The sequence below is a fragment of the Mustela putorius genome, unplaced genomic scaffold (assembly GCF_011764305.1).
Source record: "Mustela putorius furo isolate JIRA1106 unplaced genomic scaffold, ASM1176430v1.1 tig00001161_pilon_pilon_pilon, whole genome shotgun sequence".
NCBI lineage: Eukaryota > Metazoa > Chordata > Mammalia > Carnivora > Mustelidae > Mustela > Mustela putorius.
In genome coordinates this window covers 28,064-45,809 of record NW_025421602.1, presented here as the reverse complement: position 1 = coordinate 45,809, position 17,746 = coordinate 28,064, and the positions used below count along the sequence as shown (strand labels likewise).

Sequence of the window (17,746 nt, the reverse complement as noted above, 5' to 3'; positions counted from 1 at the left end):
GCAGGACGGACCGCTAACCGCGGTAGCTTTCGTCCGTTTCCTTTGACATCCGTTGTGTACGAGGCCCCGTGCTGGGCGCACATGGAAACAGCGAACCTATGTCTGCGCCCGGATAAACGAGCGCTTTAGGTAAAAGCCCCAAAGACGGAGTGCGGAAGACCTCCCGTTCGTTCTGATGATGAAGATCTCAGATTCGGAAAAGGCTGGGCACCGGGAGAGGAACCATGCTGAAGAGAGGCTGGGTTTTGGAGCTAGGAGACCAGCACTCAAGTCCTAGTGCCAGCTGCACTTTCAATAAATGGTCCAATCCCGCTGACCTGAAGCCCTCGGCACACAGTCTCTAAGCGCCCCACCCAGCGGCTTCATTGGGAAAATGGGAGTAACAATGATAGCAAACCTGAGGGGGTTTGGGGGAAGAGTTCGCAAAAGCCTTCGCGAACTAAAAAGCCCCGTAGAATCTGATAGACGAGAGAGAACATTCAAAATAAAAAGGATAGACTCAGACAAAGCTAATGATAGTATCTGCCATTAGTGAATGTTTGCTATGTAGCCAGACAGCATCATTTAAAGAGTTAGGATTGTGGTTTGTGGAGTCAGACATACGGGGATATAAATCTTGGTTCCACCCCCTTAGGAATGTGTATGTAAATTTGAGCCAATTACTTAACTTTTCTGAAATCAGGTTCCCCATCTGTAAAATATGCATAATCATCTCTGTCTGTCTCAGCGTTATGAAGTAAAAGGACAATGCATATTGAGCATCTATCAAACTGCCTAGTCTATGGAAAGATCTTGTTAAAGGTTAGTTTTTATTATTCTACTCCCGGTCCCCATTGAATCCTCAGGCAGTGCTATGAGGAATGAGGAAGGCTTCACAGTGAATGTGGTATTAGGAGAATAGAGGGAAATTAGAACAAAAGAGAGAAGTGCTCATTGCTCAGGAAACTGCCCCCGAAATTGTAATTTAAAAATTCCTTTACCCTAATGGAATAATTGGAAGTGAAAATCCCCTTCAGTCTTTCAAAATAGGATGTCATGATACAGGGTAGGGCAAAGGCCCAGGATTGGCAAAATGATGAAGGAAGATGATGAGCAAGGAAAAAAGAGGAACCCCTCAGGCCTTCAAACCTAATTTAATCAAGCGGTGGTTGGGGGGGGGTAAAGGTGGTGGTGAGGCTGTTTTCTGACTCTGAGGATTTTGATGGGGGGAGGGGGAAAAAAAGGCCTTTTAAACCTGGGACTTTGGAGGTACCTGGGTTAGGAGTGACAAGTAACAAAGTTTCAAACCAGAGCTCTGGAGCCCTAGTAATTAATCACACAATTGGCTAATTTAGAGGCTAAATGTTTTATTTCAAGGAGGGAAGTCCCTAGTGAAGAACCGTTGAGGACCAGGTGGTGGACAGAGGTGGAAGAGAATAGTCGACTGGGAGATGATCACTTCAAAATTGGACATCTGAGCAGTGCGTAGTTTGGGGGGGGGTGATTAAAAAAAATAAGCTGGTGGCAATTTCATCTTAAATCTCAACTCTGATTGTTTTACTCCCCATTCCAGAACTTTCACTGTCTTTTTCCTACCAAATAAGCCTAAACACCTTGGCCTAATTTCAAAGTTTTTTTTTGCCGCTGGCCTCCCTGTTTTTCCTGCCTTACTTCTTCTGTTCTAGTTGCAAGATAGTTTCAGCTGTATTAAATTACTGTCTCTTAATGAGATTTGCCTTTGCTCCTATCATTCTTTCTTCTTCAGATAACTTCCCCCATTTAACTACATCCAATTCTTCAAACCTTTAAGTTGGTCATTTAAACATAAAACGATTTCAGATTTCAGGCTTCCCCAAAGTATCATCGTGCTTTGTACAGGCCTCTCTAATGGGATTTTTCCTGTTTGCACATGTTATTAGCCTGGGGACAGGGACCGTATTTTGCTCTTTGTCTTCCTCTCAGCCCCTGACTACATGCCTTTCTCAGTGTGGTATTCAAAAAATATTGAATGAGGAGTGCCTGGGTGGCTAACTCATGAAGCGTCTTCAGCTAGGTCATGATCCAGGGTCATGGGATTGAGTCCCACATTGGGCTCCCTGCTCACTGGGAAGCCTGCTTCTCCCTCTTGCTCCCCCTGCTTGTGTTCCCTTTCTCGCTGTCTCTCTGTCAAATAAATAAATAAAACCTTTAAAAAATATTATTGAATGAAAAAAATGTATATATTGAAAAATGTATATATTGAATGAATGGCTGGATACCAAAACCTATTAAAAAAGAAGAAACTTATCAGACCAATTGATTTTATTTCAGTTGAGCTATGAGGGAGCAAGGCCATTGCAAGGGCACATCGGTACACTTGATTCTGCATGTCACCTCCAAGTGTATTTGCATTATGGGTTTCTAAAGCACCTTGTTCTCCTGGGCCAGAGTTTTATAGCCTTGGAGACCAGGATGCATCTTCTGTTTTAAGGACTATGATGTGGAGAATTGACCAAAGTCACAGTAGAGCTAATGGACCCAAAATTATTTGTCACTCAGGACGAACAGCTGGGCTTATTTTTGCCGCCTCTGCCTCTGCAGGATGGAGCTGCAAAGGTGACCTGCATGGCTTGGTCCCAGAACAATGCCAAGTTTGCGGTCTGCACAATGGACCCAGTGGTGTTGCTATACGATGACATGGGGAGCGGAGAGACAAATTCCCCACCAAACCAGCTACCTTGAAGGTGAAGAGAGTACTCTGTGTGTCAACCTGTTCATGGGGTCTTAGGAATCTGGAAAACTTCCTAACTAACTTCCCCAGCCATCTGCCTAGGAAATGGCCTGCCCCATCTTTTCTCAGGATAAATCCCTCACGCTCAATACAGTCACACAAACACCTTTTCTTCCCTTTTCTCTACCATGTGTGCTCATGACTTTTGTTTTTCTTTTCCATTTTTAACTCGTAGTATGGCAGGAAGAGCTATATGGTGAAGGGCATGGCTTTTTCTCCCGATTCCACTAAAATTGCCATAGGACAGACCGACAGCATCATCTATGTGTACAAGATAGGCGAAGATTGGTGAGGATAGAGACTGGGAGGTGGGGGTGACCTGGAAAAGAAGGGGAAGGCAGGAAGAAATGTCTCACTGGGGAAAGGGGAGAAGAGAAGGTGATGGTCCAAGCTGGGACGTGGAGAGCAAAGGCCTTCCCGAGTCTGTTGCTGATTCCCTATCTGTGCCTGCCTCGTGTTGTGAGATCCCATCCCTGGGGGAATCAGCCTAAGGTCAGCATGAGGACCTGTGATGGGAGCCCTTGGTGACACAGCATCTTTGTTCCTGTTCTAAAACTGCTCGGGCTCCATTTTATGCCTCCTTTCAAGGCTCTTATGGCAGGGTAGGCAACATTAGGGGGAGCAGGGAACGTATCAGGTCTTTCTTCCCTTCCCCCAGCATCACATGTGGCACTTTCTTTATGAAAGTGTTTTTAATGTGTTTTCCCTCCTTTTATTTGGCAGGGGTGACAAGAAAGTCATCTGTAAGAAATTCATCCAGACGGTAAAGTTCAGACCTGTCTCGTGGAGATTTGGATGAGCAAACATATATCAATATAGCTACCTGTAAATGTAACCGGAAGTTGCATTTTTCACGTGTCCATCTGACCTTTCCAGCTGAGAGGATGGAGGATGGTGCTGCGTGGCTGCCCCTCCTCCTTGCTTTCCCCCGTGAGCCTGGCTGTGTCCTCTTCTCCGCTTAGGCGACTGGGGCGATGGCAAGTGGCAGGGGTTCAGTTTGTTATAAGTGCGCTGGGCGACATGGACAGGGTTATCCTTTTCATGATTTCCTCCTTGCAGAGTGCTGTCACCTGTCTGCAGTGGCCAGCAGAGCGGCACATCATTGTTTTTGGACTGGCTGAAGGGAAGGTAAAGGGGGAAGAGAAACACAGGAGAGGCTGTGGGTGGGGATAACGGTTCTGGAGAGAGAAATACAGTTAAATGTCTCCCTTAGGGTCAAGTTATATATTGGGGGAGAAAATGGAAGGACCGGTTTTTTGTTATTTCTTTTTCTTTCCTTAGGATCTGGGTGGGATTGAAAGGAACCTTGTATCCATTTTCCCATTTTCAGGTTTCTTTAGAAAACACTAAAACTAATAAATCATCTACCATCTATGGGACAGATTCTTACATGGTATCACTGACAACAAAGTGAGTAAGGAAGAGCAGTATCCCAAGCTGAGAGACATAGGAAGAAGCGATGGGGAAGTCGGGACTGGGAGACTATAATATGGAAGATGGGGAGGACTGGTAGCAGGGAGCCCAGGTAGGGTAATCTTTGACATAGAAGTGTGATTTCTTGGTGAGTCAGAGTAATGAATTTATTTCATTTGAGCTATGAGGGAGCAAGGCCATTGCAAGGGCCCATCGGTCCACTTCATTCTGTGAGTCACCTCGAAGTGTATTTGCATTATGGGTTTCTAAAGCACCTTGTTCTCCTGGGCCAGAGGTTTATAGCTGTGGAGACCAGGGTGCATCTTTTGTTTTAAGGACTATGATGTGGAGAATTGATCAAAGTCACAGTAGAGCTAAAGGAACCAAAATTCTTTTGTCACTCTAGACGAACAGCTGCGCTTATTTTTGCCCCCTCTGCCTCTGCAGGATGGAGCTGCAAAGGTGACTTGCATGGCTTGGTCCCAGAACAATGCCAAGTTTGCGGTCTGCACAGTGTACCGAGTGGTGGTGCTATATGATGAACACGGGGAGCGGAGAGATAAATTCTCCACCAAACCAGCTGACATGAAGGTGAAGAGAGTACTCTGTGTGTCAACCTGTTCATGGGGTCTGTAGTCTCATTGGAGACTATAATATGGAAGATGGGGTGGACTGGTAGCAGGGAGCCCAGGTAGGGTAATGTTTGACACAGAAGCAGGATTTCTTGGGGAGACAGAGTAATCTCTTCCTCTTCTTCTCCCTCTTCCTTTTAATTCACTCACTTGTTTAGTTCCTCTGGGAAAGGAATTCTCTCTGGTCATGCAGATGGCACCATTGTTAGGTATTTCTTCGAAGATGAAGGCTCTGGAGAGTCACGGGTATGACGAAAGGATGCTGTGAGATGGGGGTAAAGAAATCCAAGATCCCTCCTAGGGGAGGTTGAACATTAAGATTGAGGTGGTTGGCGGGGGCACATTTAGATGCATTCACAGAGAAGATTTTTATTCGGGAGGCCACAGCTTAATATTTGTGGGCAATGAGGAATCGAGGGGATAGGATTCTGAGAGTAAGGGAAAGTGAAAATTATTATCTATGTAAAAAGTGTATTTATATGTATAAATCATTTAAAAAAGTCATTCTCAAGAGAGGAAAGGGAAAAGGTGGGGGATACAAGGAATGTTTATGTTTTACTTGATGTAATTCTCTATTGTTTGAAGAACTTTCCTTAAGAATTACTCATAGAGGGGTTCCTGGCTGGCTCAGTTGGTGGATCATGTGACTCTTGATCTCAGGGTTGTGAGTTTGAGTACCACATTAGGTGTAGAGATGCCTTAAATGACTAAAATTTAAAAAGAAAGAAAAAGAAAGAAAGTAACCCCTTTCTGCCTGGATGGCTTTCTGCAAACTAGGAAAATTCTGGCCTTAGCCTACAGCACTCTCCTCCTGAAACTAGAGAATCTCTTCTTCCCTTTTGACTCCAACCTAAAAATATGACATTAAAGGCAGGAAAGAGAAATTCGTACTTTATTGGAAGCCAAAAGAGTTTAAAAAAAAAGAATTACTCATGTAATAATTAAATTTACTTCTTCTGTAAAGAAAGAGTTGTATGCTCCATGTGGACCTACCCAGTGTTAGATAATGTAGGATATGTCCCTTTGGGGGCCTTATAGGTGTTTACTAAAGAACTCAACATACAAGCCTTTTGAGGTTTCCTCTTGCGGACAATGTCAGACGTGTGTGTGTATGTCATACATACGTGTGTAAGAGTATAAAACCTAACGACAGTTTGTGAAGTTGTCTAGATTAGGATGTGCTTGGGTGGGAAAATGTTGGAAGATTTATACAGGGTATAAATTTTTCCTAGAAAGGAAGAACCTCTGGCTGAGGCTGTCAGAGTCAGAGCGATTGGAACCCTTTACTTCTGTCTTAGGGGAAGTCGGTTATCCACCCATGCCCGCCCTATGCCTTGGCTTGGGCAACCAACAGCATCGTGGCTGCAGGCTGTGATCGCAGAATTGTAGCCTATGGAAAGGAAGGCCACGTGCTACAAACTTTTGATTACAGCCGTGACCCTCAGGAGCGGGAGTTCACCACCGCTGCTGCAAGCCCTGGGGGCCAGTCTGTTGTGTTGGGAAGTTATGACAGGTGGGTCCCTTTCCATATGCATCTTCTGCCTACTTTCCCTGTGTACACTTGCTCTAGCCCACTTATTTTCAACCAGAGTGGGAGAATGGTTGGAAAGCAAGTATAGGTTTGAAGAGATCCTCAGGTTTTAATTCACTCACTTCCCTTTTCCTGCTCCCACCATCTGTTGGGACTCTGGCAGTTCCACAATACACCAGGATTTTGTGTCTCTGTGCCTCTGCCTGGGACTCCACAGTGGAATTCATCTCCACTCTCTTTGTATTACCGTTACCTCTTTTCAGACCACTGGCTCAGTGTTTGTCGCATGATATTACACTTTTGTGTTTATAGTTAACTGGCTAAACTGAAATGCCCATGAGAAGAGGGCCTATTCGCTTTTGTTTTTGTTTTTTTTTTTTTTTGAAATCTCCGGTGGCTAAATTAGCATCCAGTACATAATGTATGCTTAAGTGTTTGGTGAAGGAAGGAAGGAAGGAAGGGATGGATGATGGAAGGGTGAATTAAATAAATAAAATAAATAAAGGGCCCCGGTCCCCTCACATCAGCTTTATTAGTCCTGTCCTTTTATCCCCTTCGATGTCATCTGGGTCTCTTCCTTCTGTTTTCTGTTTCTTTTTCCTTCTTTCTCCCTTGCTAACAGCTCATTTTTCTCACCAGCCATGATCTCCTTTTGTTTTCCCCACTCCTATCGCTCTCACCCCATTTTACTTTTGGCTTGATTTTCCCACCTTCCTTCCTTTGAACCTTTGTGTCCTCTCCTATGAGATTCCCTAGCATGTGTGTTCTCTCTCACTTCCTCTCTTCTCTACTACAGCGAGACTCATTGCCTTCTGTTACACACCCATTTCCACCCTTTTGCTCAGTCTCCATCTCTTCTGAAATCCACCTCCTTAATTTCAGACCTCGGGTACTCAACTGGAGCCCTCGAAGAAGCATCTGGGAAGAGGCAAAGCGCAAGGAGATTGCCAACGTATATACCGTCACTGCCTTGGCCTGGAAACGGGATGGCTCATGACTCTGTGCGGTGCGTTTTACTAGTAATCCCTTTCTGCCTGGGTGACTTTCTCCAACCTAGGAAAAATCCCCGGCCTTAGCCTAAAGCACTCTCCCTGAAACTAGAGACTCTCTTCTTCCCTTTTGACTTCAACCTAAAAAAATAGGACATTAACGGCAGGAAAGAGAAATTCACACTTTATGGGAAGCCAAAAGAGACAAAGAATTCTGTAGGCAGGGCTGATTCTCCCTTTCCTCCCATCACTATCCTGGCGTCCTGTGAGTGCCACCTCTTTCCATCTGGTACTTCCCCAAACTGCCAGCCCTTTTACTGCTAACTCTTTCCTAGATTCTAGAACTTGGGTTTCAAGGGTGTCTCCAGATATCCTTCTGATGCCTGTTACCTTTTATGTTGTCGCTTTCCCTTCTAGGGCACACTCTGGTGGAGTGAAACAGTTTGACTGCTGCCTCCGGAGAAGCATTTACAAGAATGAGTTTGAGTTGACATGTGTGGGACCTAGCCAGGTAAGCAGCTGATAGCCTGCTGCACCAAAATCTCCTTCTGGACACTGCCACAGTGCCAAATTGAACCCCTGGCAGAGCTGTTCTGGAGAACAGAGTGTATCAGGCAACTCTTTGGCAACTTTCCTGCTATAGCCCTTCCCGTTTATTGTAAGAAAAGATTTAAACACCAAATTGAAGGGGTACAGAGATCGCCACTTCCATCTTCCTGGTTTAAAACTTTACTACCTGGGGCGCCTGGATAGCTCAGTCTTAAGTGTCAGACTCTTGATTTCAGCTCACGCCATGATCTCAGGCTTGTGAGATCAAGCACCCCGAGGGGCTCCACGCTGGGCATGGAGTCTGTTGAAGATTCTCTCTTTCCCTCTCCCTCTGCCCCACCCGTGTCTCCATCCCTCTCTAAAACAAAACAGAAAAAGCTTTATTACCTGTATGTGGTTAACTGGAGAGTTTAGAATTACGCAGGTGCATGACATTGCTTTAGGGCCTCTGAACTCACCGTGTATGACATTGCAAGGTAATTTCTTAGTTCCTGAGCCCACTTTTCTGTTTTCTCTCCCTCTGTCCTTTTTTCCTTCCATTTATTATTCATTGGTTCCTTCATTCTTTTTCTTCTCTTTTTTAAAATTTGTTCACTTATTTGACAGAGTGTCCGCACAGGATCAGGGGAACGCCAGAGGGAGAGGGAGCACAAGCTGGATGATGATATGATCCGCCTGGTAGGGAAGCACCACCCAGATCTCCTCAGTGACACACACCTACGCCTGGGCAAGGTGAGCCCTTCTCCGGTCTCGGCCATCTCTTCCCCGAACAGGCCCCACGTCCCCCTCGCCCCATCCTGACCCTCCTTTCGCCAGGAGCTGGAGGCTGAAGGCCGACTGCAGGAGGCCGAGTATCACTACCTCGAGGCTCAGGAGTGGAAGGCAACAGTGAACATGGACCGGTCCAATGGGCTTTGGGAGGAGGCCTACCGGGTAAGGAGTCCAGGTCACTCTGGGGACACGCCCGTCCCTCTTCCCCACTCTCAAGTGACGCATTCTGAACTGGTCGTGGGTCTCTTTGAAAAACACCCATACCGACAGGCAAAATTTCACATGCGGTAGGAGGGGTCTGTGGACTACCTGAAGTCCATCCTTGGACCCTGAGCAGGCTAAGGCTAACAGACCCCAAAACTGAGCCATATCCCTGTTCTAGTAGAAAGACCTGACCTTTGTCAACGCTGCAGTCCGGTCAGAGAGGGGAAGGGAGCAGCCCTGTGGCCCTGCATGGGAGGATTGCCAAATGGCTTTGCTTCACAGGTTCCCAAGGCTCACAGAGGAGCTGATGCCCACAAGCACGTGGCCTATCTGTGGGCAAAGAGCCTGGGAGGAGCATCCTCAGTGAGACTGCTCACTAAGCTCGGACTCCAGGCAGCTGCCGTGGACCACGCCGCCGACAACTGATGAGGCCCCACGGCTTCTCTCCCCTGGACCCTTTCGAGACAGAGCTTCTACATAGACAAGGAAAACGGCTGTATAGCTGAGAAGTGTTTCTGAAAATGGAGGCAGGAGTGAAGAAATCCTTGGAAGAACGTGATGGAGAGGCAAGGAATGAATCAGTAGCTCTGCCCCTGTTCCCCGGGGCCTCAGAACAGTGTTTAGCTGTTCTAAGAAGATGGAAAGTGATCCGCGTTTTTCCTTCTTTTTCAAAAAGACCTTTTTAAGCAATTACTATAGCCAGTGTGGGGCTTGAACTCAACCTCAGATCAAGGGTCCCTCATTCTACAGACTGAGCCAGGCAGGTGCCCCAGAGAGAAGAGCTTTTAAAGTGAAGGTGCACTAAGCCAGTAATTGACTTCTGAGTAACAGAAGTGGGCTTCTGTTAAATGCAAAAAGAGCTTTTCTTAAGCAAATGTTACAAAGACCAGTAATAATCCTGCATGGAGTCAGATGGCTGAGGGTAGTCAATGTTTTAGAGAGACAGTTTTTTCTGCTAGTATAAATGTGGCTCAGGAGGAAGTGGTGGAGAACCCAGAGCCCTTGCTCCCGAGGCAGAGTAGTGCTGGGAGGCTCACTGCGGTCCCCTGCCTCACGCCCATCCCATTCCTTTATGCCCACTGGTCGCAGGAAGCACAGGCTTTTCCAAGTGTCCCCTGACCCCGTCCTCCTTTACGTGTCTGTGTGCTTCTGTGTCACTTCACATGGGTTGTCTTCTCAGTCTGTTCTTTCCCTCCCCTGGCCCCGTCTCTACCCTATTTGTTTTCTCTTGCCCTGCTCCGCCTCTTATAAAATGAAAGTACTGAGTAGGCAGACCTTACCTACACCTTCCATTTCAGCTCATTTGAATTTGCTTTTGAACTCTCCCGGCTGGCCCTCAAGCACAAAACCCCTGAGATGCATCTCCCATATGCTATGTACCTGCTCCTCCTCCCTTGCTTTTAACCTGGACCTCCTCCTGTCTCCCGGCTGCCATGATGGCAATCTGCTTCTGATCGTGTGCGGCTGCCCTTCTGTCCCTACAGGGTAAATTTGAAGAGGCCAAAGCTGAATTCATCAGGGCTGGTACGCCCAAGGAAGCAGCCCTCATGTGAGTTACCCGTCAATTCCTTACACCCGTCCTCCCAACCGCAGCCCCAGGACCTGGCATGGCCACCTTCACCTGAACCTAGTACCAATAAATCTTCTACCCCCTCTGATATGGCTGTCTGTCTCCCACTATTGAGGCCTCAGTCCTGTGCTGAGCCTCCCGTGTCCCTCTTCTGGGAGCAGGTTCGTCCATAACCAGGCCTGGGAAGCAGCTCAGCAAGTGGCCGAGGCCCACGATCCTGACACTGTCGCCGAGGCGCTTGTGGGGCAGGCCTGGGGGGCCTTGGAGGAGAAGGACATTCAGAAAGCAGAAGGGCTGCTGCTTCGGGCCCAGAGACCGGGCCTGCCCATCAATTATTATGAGGTAGGGCAAGAGAATGTAAGAACCCACAGAGCACTACACTAACCAATACTACTGGGAAAGATCCAGAGAGTTAGCACTGGAGAGGGGGAAGGAGACAAGGAGGAGAAGAGAGGTGCAAGGACCTAGGGATCCGTGGCCCATAGTATAGAGCACCTGTGTGGCAGTGGGAAGGTGTCATGCCGGCCTCTGCCTTCCTGATACCTGGAAATCTGAGCAGGAGGCTGGATTATGGAGCGACGCTCTGTGGATCTACAAGGACTATGTGCGGGGTCAGCTGGAGGTTCTGAGGGAAGAGTATGAGCGGGAGGCTACCAAGAAAGGGGCCAGGTATGACGCCAGGAAGCAGCAAGTGTGGGCAGGGCTGGAGCTTGGGTCACAAGGTGCACGGGATAGGCCACGCTGCCCAGCTTGTCCTGGTCACGTGTACTCTCATCTCAGGGGCATGGAGGGGCTCGTGGACCAAGCTCGCCAGTGGGAGCAGGCTGGAGAGTATAGCCGTGCCGTCGACTGCTACCTCAAGGTGCGGGGCTCAGGCAGCAGCAGCCTGGTGGAAAAGTGCTGGATGAAGGTGAGGCGGGCTCCACCCTTCCTGGCCGCCCACTTCCCGGACCACCCTCACAGCCAGCATTCCTCCTCAGACATTGCTTTTTCCTCCTGGGCCTCTCATTTTCGCTCAGGCGACAGGTACCTGCTGAGTGCTTGCTAGATGCTAGAGCCAGAACTATGAAAACTATAAAAGGGGATCTGAGGCAGAACGCCTAACAGACTGAAATTGGGGGAAGTTGGACACCACTGTGGCTCAGCTAATTGAGTACCTCGGTGAAGATAAAGGATGTGATTTGAAGTGGAGTTCAGAGGCGGGTGAGGTCCCGACTGAGAGGGAGGGAGGCTCTGTGAGGGAGGGGGCAGACCTGGGACCAGAGCTGGAAGGGCAAATCCAGAGGCCGGAGCTGGGGCCAGAAGGAAGCCAGGAGAAGAAAGCAGAGTCTCCTCCTCTACATGAAAGCTCCTAAAGAGAAGAATCTAGCCGGTTAAGCCAAGTCAGTAGGTTTCATCAATTCCTAAACATATATATAATCACATTTTATTATCTTAGAAATTGGGTTGCATATCAAGTTTTATATATTTTTTTAAATTTTTATTTATTTATTTGACACAGAGAGAGAGATCACAAGTAGGCAGAGAGGCAGGCAGAGAGAGAGGGTGAAGCAGGCTCCCTGCTGAGCAGAGAGCCTGATGCAGGGCTCCATCCCAGGACCCTGAGATCATGACCCAAGCTGAAGGCAGAGGGTTAATTCGCTGAGCCATTCAGGCGCCCCTGCATGTGAAGTTTTAAATGATGTATCTGGGGTACCTGGGTGACTTGGTGGGTAAAGCATCTGACTCTTATTAATTTTCGGCTCAGCACATGAACTAGGATTGTGAGATCAAGTTCTGCATTGGGCTCTGTACTAGGTGCGGATCTGCCTTAGATTCGCTCTTCTTCTCCCTCTGCCCCACCCCCACTCGTGCTATCTAAAACAAAGTAAATGATGCATCTTTGATTCAGAGAAATACGGTATTAGGAGTTTGAGGGGGATGTGGATTCAGAGCTGCAGATCCTAGATCTCAAGGTCTGCATCTGCCTGGCAGCTTCCTAGGGGGCTGTGGCTGGAGTGAGTCACGTGACACAACTCCTTCCTCTGAGACCCCGCCAAGGGAAGCTGTAGGTGGGGTTTAGAGCCCCAAACATGGCTTCAGGGCCCCTTCCTCCTGTTCCATCCCTTTGCGCGACACCCCCAATATCCCTTCACCCTCCGTTCCCCCCCCCTCCAGCAAGACGAGTGGGGGCTTTCTAGGTGGAGATCAATTATCGCCCCTTTATTTACTTAGAGAAATTACAGACCCATTCCCACCTCCCTTCCGCCAGGTAGAGCGGCATAGAAGCTCTGAGTGCTGAGGGTGCTGGTATCAAAGGCAGTGGCCAAGCAGGAAAAGAAGCCACCAAAGGGGCAGGTCGGTGAAGGCTTGATCCAGTCAGTGAATAATGGGGACGAATCTCTTCTCATCTGTTAGCTGCAGGCCTCTAAACTTGGCCTGTTTTGGAGTATTTTGTGTGTGGTCCCTAGGAGACGTGTTTGAGGAGCCCTTGCAATTTTCAGACAGATTGTGTCTGAGCCACTCCCTGGGGCAGCTGTGTTGGAGTCTCTCCTTAGCGGGACTGTGATGGGTTCTCGCAGAGAGATGGGTTTTCCCACACCAACTGTACTGGCCCCTTTCAGACTGGTTCTGTTGGTTCTGCTCAGAATGACTGTCTCTGTTCCTCACAGAGGGACTGCGTCCATTTCTTTCAGAGGGACTACAGTGAGTTCTCTCTGAGAAACTGCGACCAATCTTCTCAGAGGGTCTGTGCTGTCTTCTTTCAATAGGGCTATGTCCTCTCACCTCCAAGACATGGAGATGGATTTTCCCACATGAACTGTACTGGCCCCTTTTAAATTGGTTCTGTTGGCTCTGCTCAGAATGACTGTATCTGTTCCTCTCAGAGGGACCGCATCCACTTCTTTCAGAGGGACTACAATGATTTGTCTCTGAGGAACTGCAACCACTCCTCTCAGAGGGCCTGTGCTGTCTTCCCTCAGTAGGGATGAGTCTTCTCACCTCCAAGACACGGAGATAAGTTTTCCCACATGAACTGTACTGGCCCCTTTCAAATTGGTTCTGTTGGCTCTGCTCAGAATGACTGTGTCTGTTCCTCTCAGAGGGACTGTGTCCATTTCTTTCAGGCAGACTACCATGAGTTCTATCTGAGGAACTGCGACCACTCGTCTCAGAAGCCCTGTGCTGTCTCTCCTCAGTAGGGCTCTGTCCTCTTCACCTCAAGAAACGGAGATAAGTTTTCCCACATGAACTGTACTGGCCCCTTTCAAATTGGTTTCTGTTGGCTCTGCTCAGAATGACTGTCTCTGTTCCTCTCAGAGGGAATTCTTTCATTTCGTTCAGAGGGACTACAGTGAGTTCTATCTGAGGAACTGCGACCACTCCTCTCAGAGGACCTGTGCTGTCTTCCCTCAGTAGGGCTGTGTCCTCTCACCTCCAAGACACGGAGATAGGTTTTCCCACATGAACTGTACAGGCCCCTTTCAAATTGGTTTCTGTTGGCTCTGCTCAGAATGACTGTGTCTGTTCCTCTCAGAGGGACTGCTTCGATTTCTTTCAGGGACTACAGTGAGTTCTATCTGAGGAACTGCGACCACTCCTCTCAGAGGGCCTGTGCTGTCTTTCCTCAATAGGGCTCTGTCCTCTCACTTCCAAGCGACTGATATGGATTTTCCAACACCAACTGTACTGGCCCCTTTCAGACTGGTTCTATTGTTTCTGCTCAGAATGACTATCTCTGTTTCTCTCAGTGGGACTGCGTCCATTTTTTTCAAAGGGACTACAGTGAGTTCTATCTAAGGACTGCGACCACTCCTCTCAGAGGACCTGTGCTTTCTTCCCTCAGTAGGGCTGTGTCCTCTCGCCTCCAAGACATGGAGATAAGTTTTCCCACATGAACTGTACTGGCCCCTTTCAAATTGGTTTTGTTGGCTCTGCTCAGAATGACTGTCTCTGTTCCTCTCAGAGGGACTGCGTCCATTTCTTTCAGTCGGACTGCAGTGAGTTCTATCTGAGGAACTGCGACCACTCCTCTCAGAAGACCTGTGCTGTCTTCCCTCAGTTGGGCTGTATCCTCTCACCTCCAAGACACGGAGATAGGTTTTCCCACATGAACTGTACTGGCCCCTTTCAAATTGGTTCTGTTGGCTCTGCTCAGAATGACTGTGTCTGTTCCTCTCAGAGGGACTGCGTCCATTTCTTTCAGTCGGACTACAGTGAGTTCTATCTGAGGAACTGCGACCACTCCTCTCAGAGGACCTGTGCTGTCTTCTCTCAATAGGGCTGTGTCCTCTCACACCAACTGTACTGGCCCCTTTCAGAATGGTTCTGTTGGATCTGCTCAGAATGACTGTGTCTGTTCCTCTCAGAGGGACTGCGTCCATTTCTTTCAGTTGGACTACAGTGAGTTCTATCTGAGGAACTGCGACCACTCCTCTCAGAGGACCTGTGCTGTCTTCCCTCAGTAGGGCTGTGTCCTCTCACCTCCAAGACACGGAGATAAGTTTTCCCTACATGAACTGTACTGCCCCCTTTCAAATTGGTTCTGTTGGCTCTGCTCAGAATGACTGTGTCTGTTCCTCCAGAGGGACTGCGTCCATTTCTTTCAGAGGGACTACATGAGTTCTCTCTGAGGAACTGCGACCACTCCTCTCAGAGGGACCTCTGCTGTCTTCTCTCAATAGGGCTGTGTGTCCATCTCACACCACGGACAGTACTGGTCTGTTTTCAGACTGGTTCTGTTGGTTCTGCTCACAATGACTGTCTCCGTTTCTTTCAGAGGGACTGCGTCCATTTCTTTCAGAGGGACTACAGTGAGTTCTCTCTGAGGAACTGCGACCACTCCTCTCAGAGGACCTGTGTTCTGTCTTCCCTCAGTAGGGCTGTGTCCTCTCACACTCCAAACACCGGAGATAAGATTTTCCACATGAACTGTACTGGCCCCTTTCAAATTGGTTCTGTTGGCTCTGCTCAGAATGACTGTGTCTGTTCCTCTCAGAGGGACTGCTTCCATTTCTTTCAGACAGGACTACAGTGAGTTCTATCTGAGGAACTGCGACCACTCCTCTCAGAGGACAGGTGCTGTCTTCCCTCAGTAGGGCTGTGTCCTCTCACTCCGCAAAACACGGAGATAGATGGTTTTCCCACATGAACTGTACTGGCCCCTTTCAAATTGGTTTCTGTTTGCTCTGCTCAGAATGACCATCTCTGTTCCTCTCAGAGGGACTCCATCCATTTCTTTCAGAGGGACTACAGTGAGTTCTATCTGAGGAACTGAGACCACTCCTCTCAGAGGGCTGCTGTCTTCTCTCAATAGGGTTGTATCCTCTCACACCAACTGTACTGGTCCCTTTCAGACTGGTTCTGTTGTTTCTGCTCAGAATGACTGTCTCTGTTTCTTCAGAGAGACTGCGTCCATTTCTTTCAGAGGGACTACAGTGAGTTCTCTCTGAGGAACTGCGACCACTCCTCTCAGAGGACCTGTGCTGTCTTCCCTAAGTACGGGCTTGTCCTCACACCTCCAAGCACCGGAGATAAGATTTCCCACATGAACTGTACTGGCCCCTTTCATATTGGTTCTATTGTCTATGCTCAGAATGACTATCTCTGTTCCTCTCAGTGGGACGACGTCCATTTCCTTCAGAGGACTACAGTGAGTTCTCTCTGAGGAACTGCGACCACTCCTCTCAGAGGGACTGTGTGCTGTCTTCTCTCAATATGGCGGTATCTTCTCACTTCCTAGGGACTGAGATGGTTTTTTCTCACACCACTGTACATGCCCCTTTCAGACTGGTTCTGTTGGTTCTGCTCAGAATGACTATCTCTGTTCCTCTCAGTGGGACTGTGTCCATTTCTTTCAGAGAGACTACATGAGTTCTATCTGAGGAACTGCGACCACTCCTCGCAGAGGTACTGTGCTGTCTTCCCTCAGTAGGGCTGTGTCCTCTCACCTCCAACACACAGAGATAGGTTTTCAAACATGAACTGTACTGGCCCCTTTCAAATTGGTTTCTGTTGGCTCTGCTCAGAATGACTGTCTCTGTTCCTCTCAGAGGGACTGCGTCCATTTCTTTCAGACGGACTACAGTGAGTTCTTTCTGAGGAACTGCGACCACTCCTCTCAGAGGACCTGTGCTGTCTTCCCTCAGTAGGGCCGTGTCCTCTCACCTCCAGGACACGGAGATACGTTTTCCCACATAAACTGTACTGGCCCCTTTCAAATTGGTTCTGTTGGCTCTGCTCAGAATGACTGTCTCTGTTCCTCTCAGAGGGACTGCGTCCTATCGTTCAGAGGGACTGCAGTGAGTTCTCTCTGAGGAACTGCGACCACTCCTCTCAGAGGGCCTGTACTGTCTTCTCTCAATAGGGCTGTGTCCTCTCACACCAACTGTACTCCCCTTTCAGACTGGTTCTGTTGGTTCTGCTCAGATGACTGTCTCTGTTTCTCTCAGAGGTACTGCGTCCATTTCTTTCAGAGGGAGTACAGTGAGTTCTTTCTGAGGAACTGCGACCACTCCTCTCAGAGGACCTGTGTGCAGTCTCCCCAAATTAGGGCTTGTCCTCACACGTCCAAACAAAGGAGAGAAGTTTTCCTACATGAAGTGTACTGGCCCCATCAAATTGGTTCTGTTGTCTCTTCTCAGAATGACTGTGTCTGTTCCTCTCAGTCGGACCGCATCCATTTCTTTCAGAGGGACTACAGTGATTTCTCTCTCAGGAACTGCAACCATTCCTCTCAGAAAGCCTGTGCTGTCTTCTCTCAATAGGGCTGTGGGACTGAGATGTGTTTACCCACACCAAATATACTGGCTCCTTTCAGACTGGTTCTGTTGGTTCTGCTCAGAATGACTGTCTCTGTTCCTCTCAGAGGGACTGCGTCCATTTCTTTCAGAGGGACTACAGTGAGTTCTATCTGAGGAACTGCGACCACTTTTCTCAGAGGGCCTGTGCTGTCTTTCCTCAATAGGGCTGTGTCCTCTCACTTCCAAGAAACGGAGATAGGTTTTCCCACATGAACTGTACTGGCTCCTTTCAAATTGGTTCTGTAGGCTCTGCTCAGAATGACTGTCTCTGTTCCTCTCAGTGGGACTGCTTCCATGTCTTTCAGACGCACTACAGTGAGTTCTATCTGAGGAACTGGGACCAATCCTGTCAAAGGGCCTGTGCAGTCTTCTCTCAATAGGGCTGTGTCCTCTCACTTCCAAGCGACTGAGGTGGGTTTTCCAACACCAACTGTACTGGCCCCTTTCAGACTGGTTTCTGTTGTTTCTGCTCAGAATGACTATCTCTGTTCCTCTCAGTGGGACTGCGTCCATTTTTTTCAGAGGGTTTTACAGTGAGTTCTATCTGAGGAATTGC

At 48.3% G+C, this 17,746-nt stretch overlaps 1 protein-coding gene across 1 annotated transcript; it reads left to right on the top strand.

The window, feature by feature from the left end:
• The first annotated feature begins 2,568 nt into the window (after positions 1–2,568).
• LOC123394034 (intraflagellar transport protein 172 homolog) lies at positions 2,569–11,456 on the top strand. Its single transcript, XM_045087492.1, is given in 18 exon segments — positions 2,569–2,650; positions 2,653–2,702; positions 2,925–3,037; positions 3,473–3,512; positions 3,809–3,877; positions 4,080–4,159; positions 4,953–5,040; positions 6,093–6,307; positions 7,208–7,321; positions 7,732–7,825; positions 8,470–8,595; positions 8,680–8,796; positions 9,121–9,262; positions 10,136–10,216; positions 10,309–10,387; positions 10,570–10,750; positions 10,968–11,077; positions 11,189–11,456. Coding segments are annotated over 18 exon segments (2,034 nt in total). The 5' UTR covers positions 2,569–2,583.
• The last annotated feature ends 6,290 nt before the right edge of the window (positions 11,457–17,746 follow it).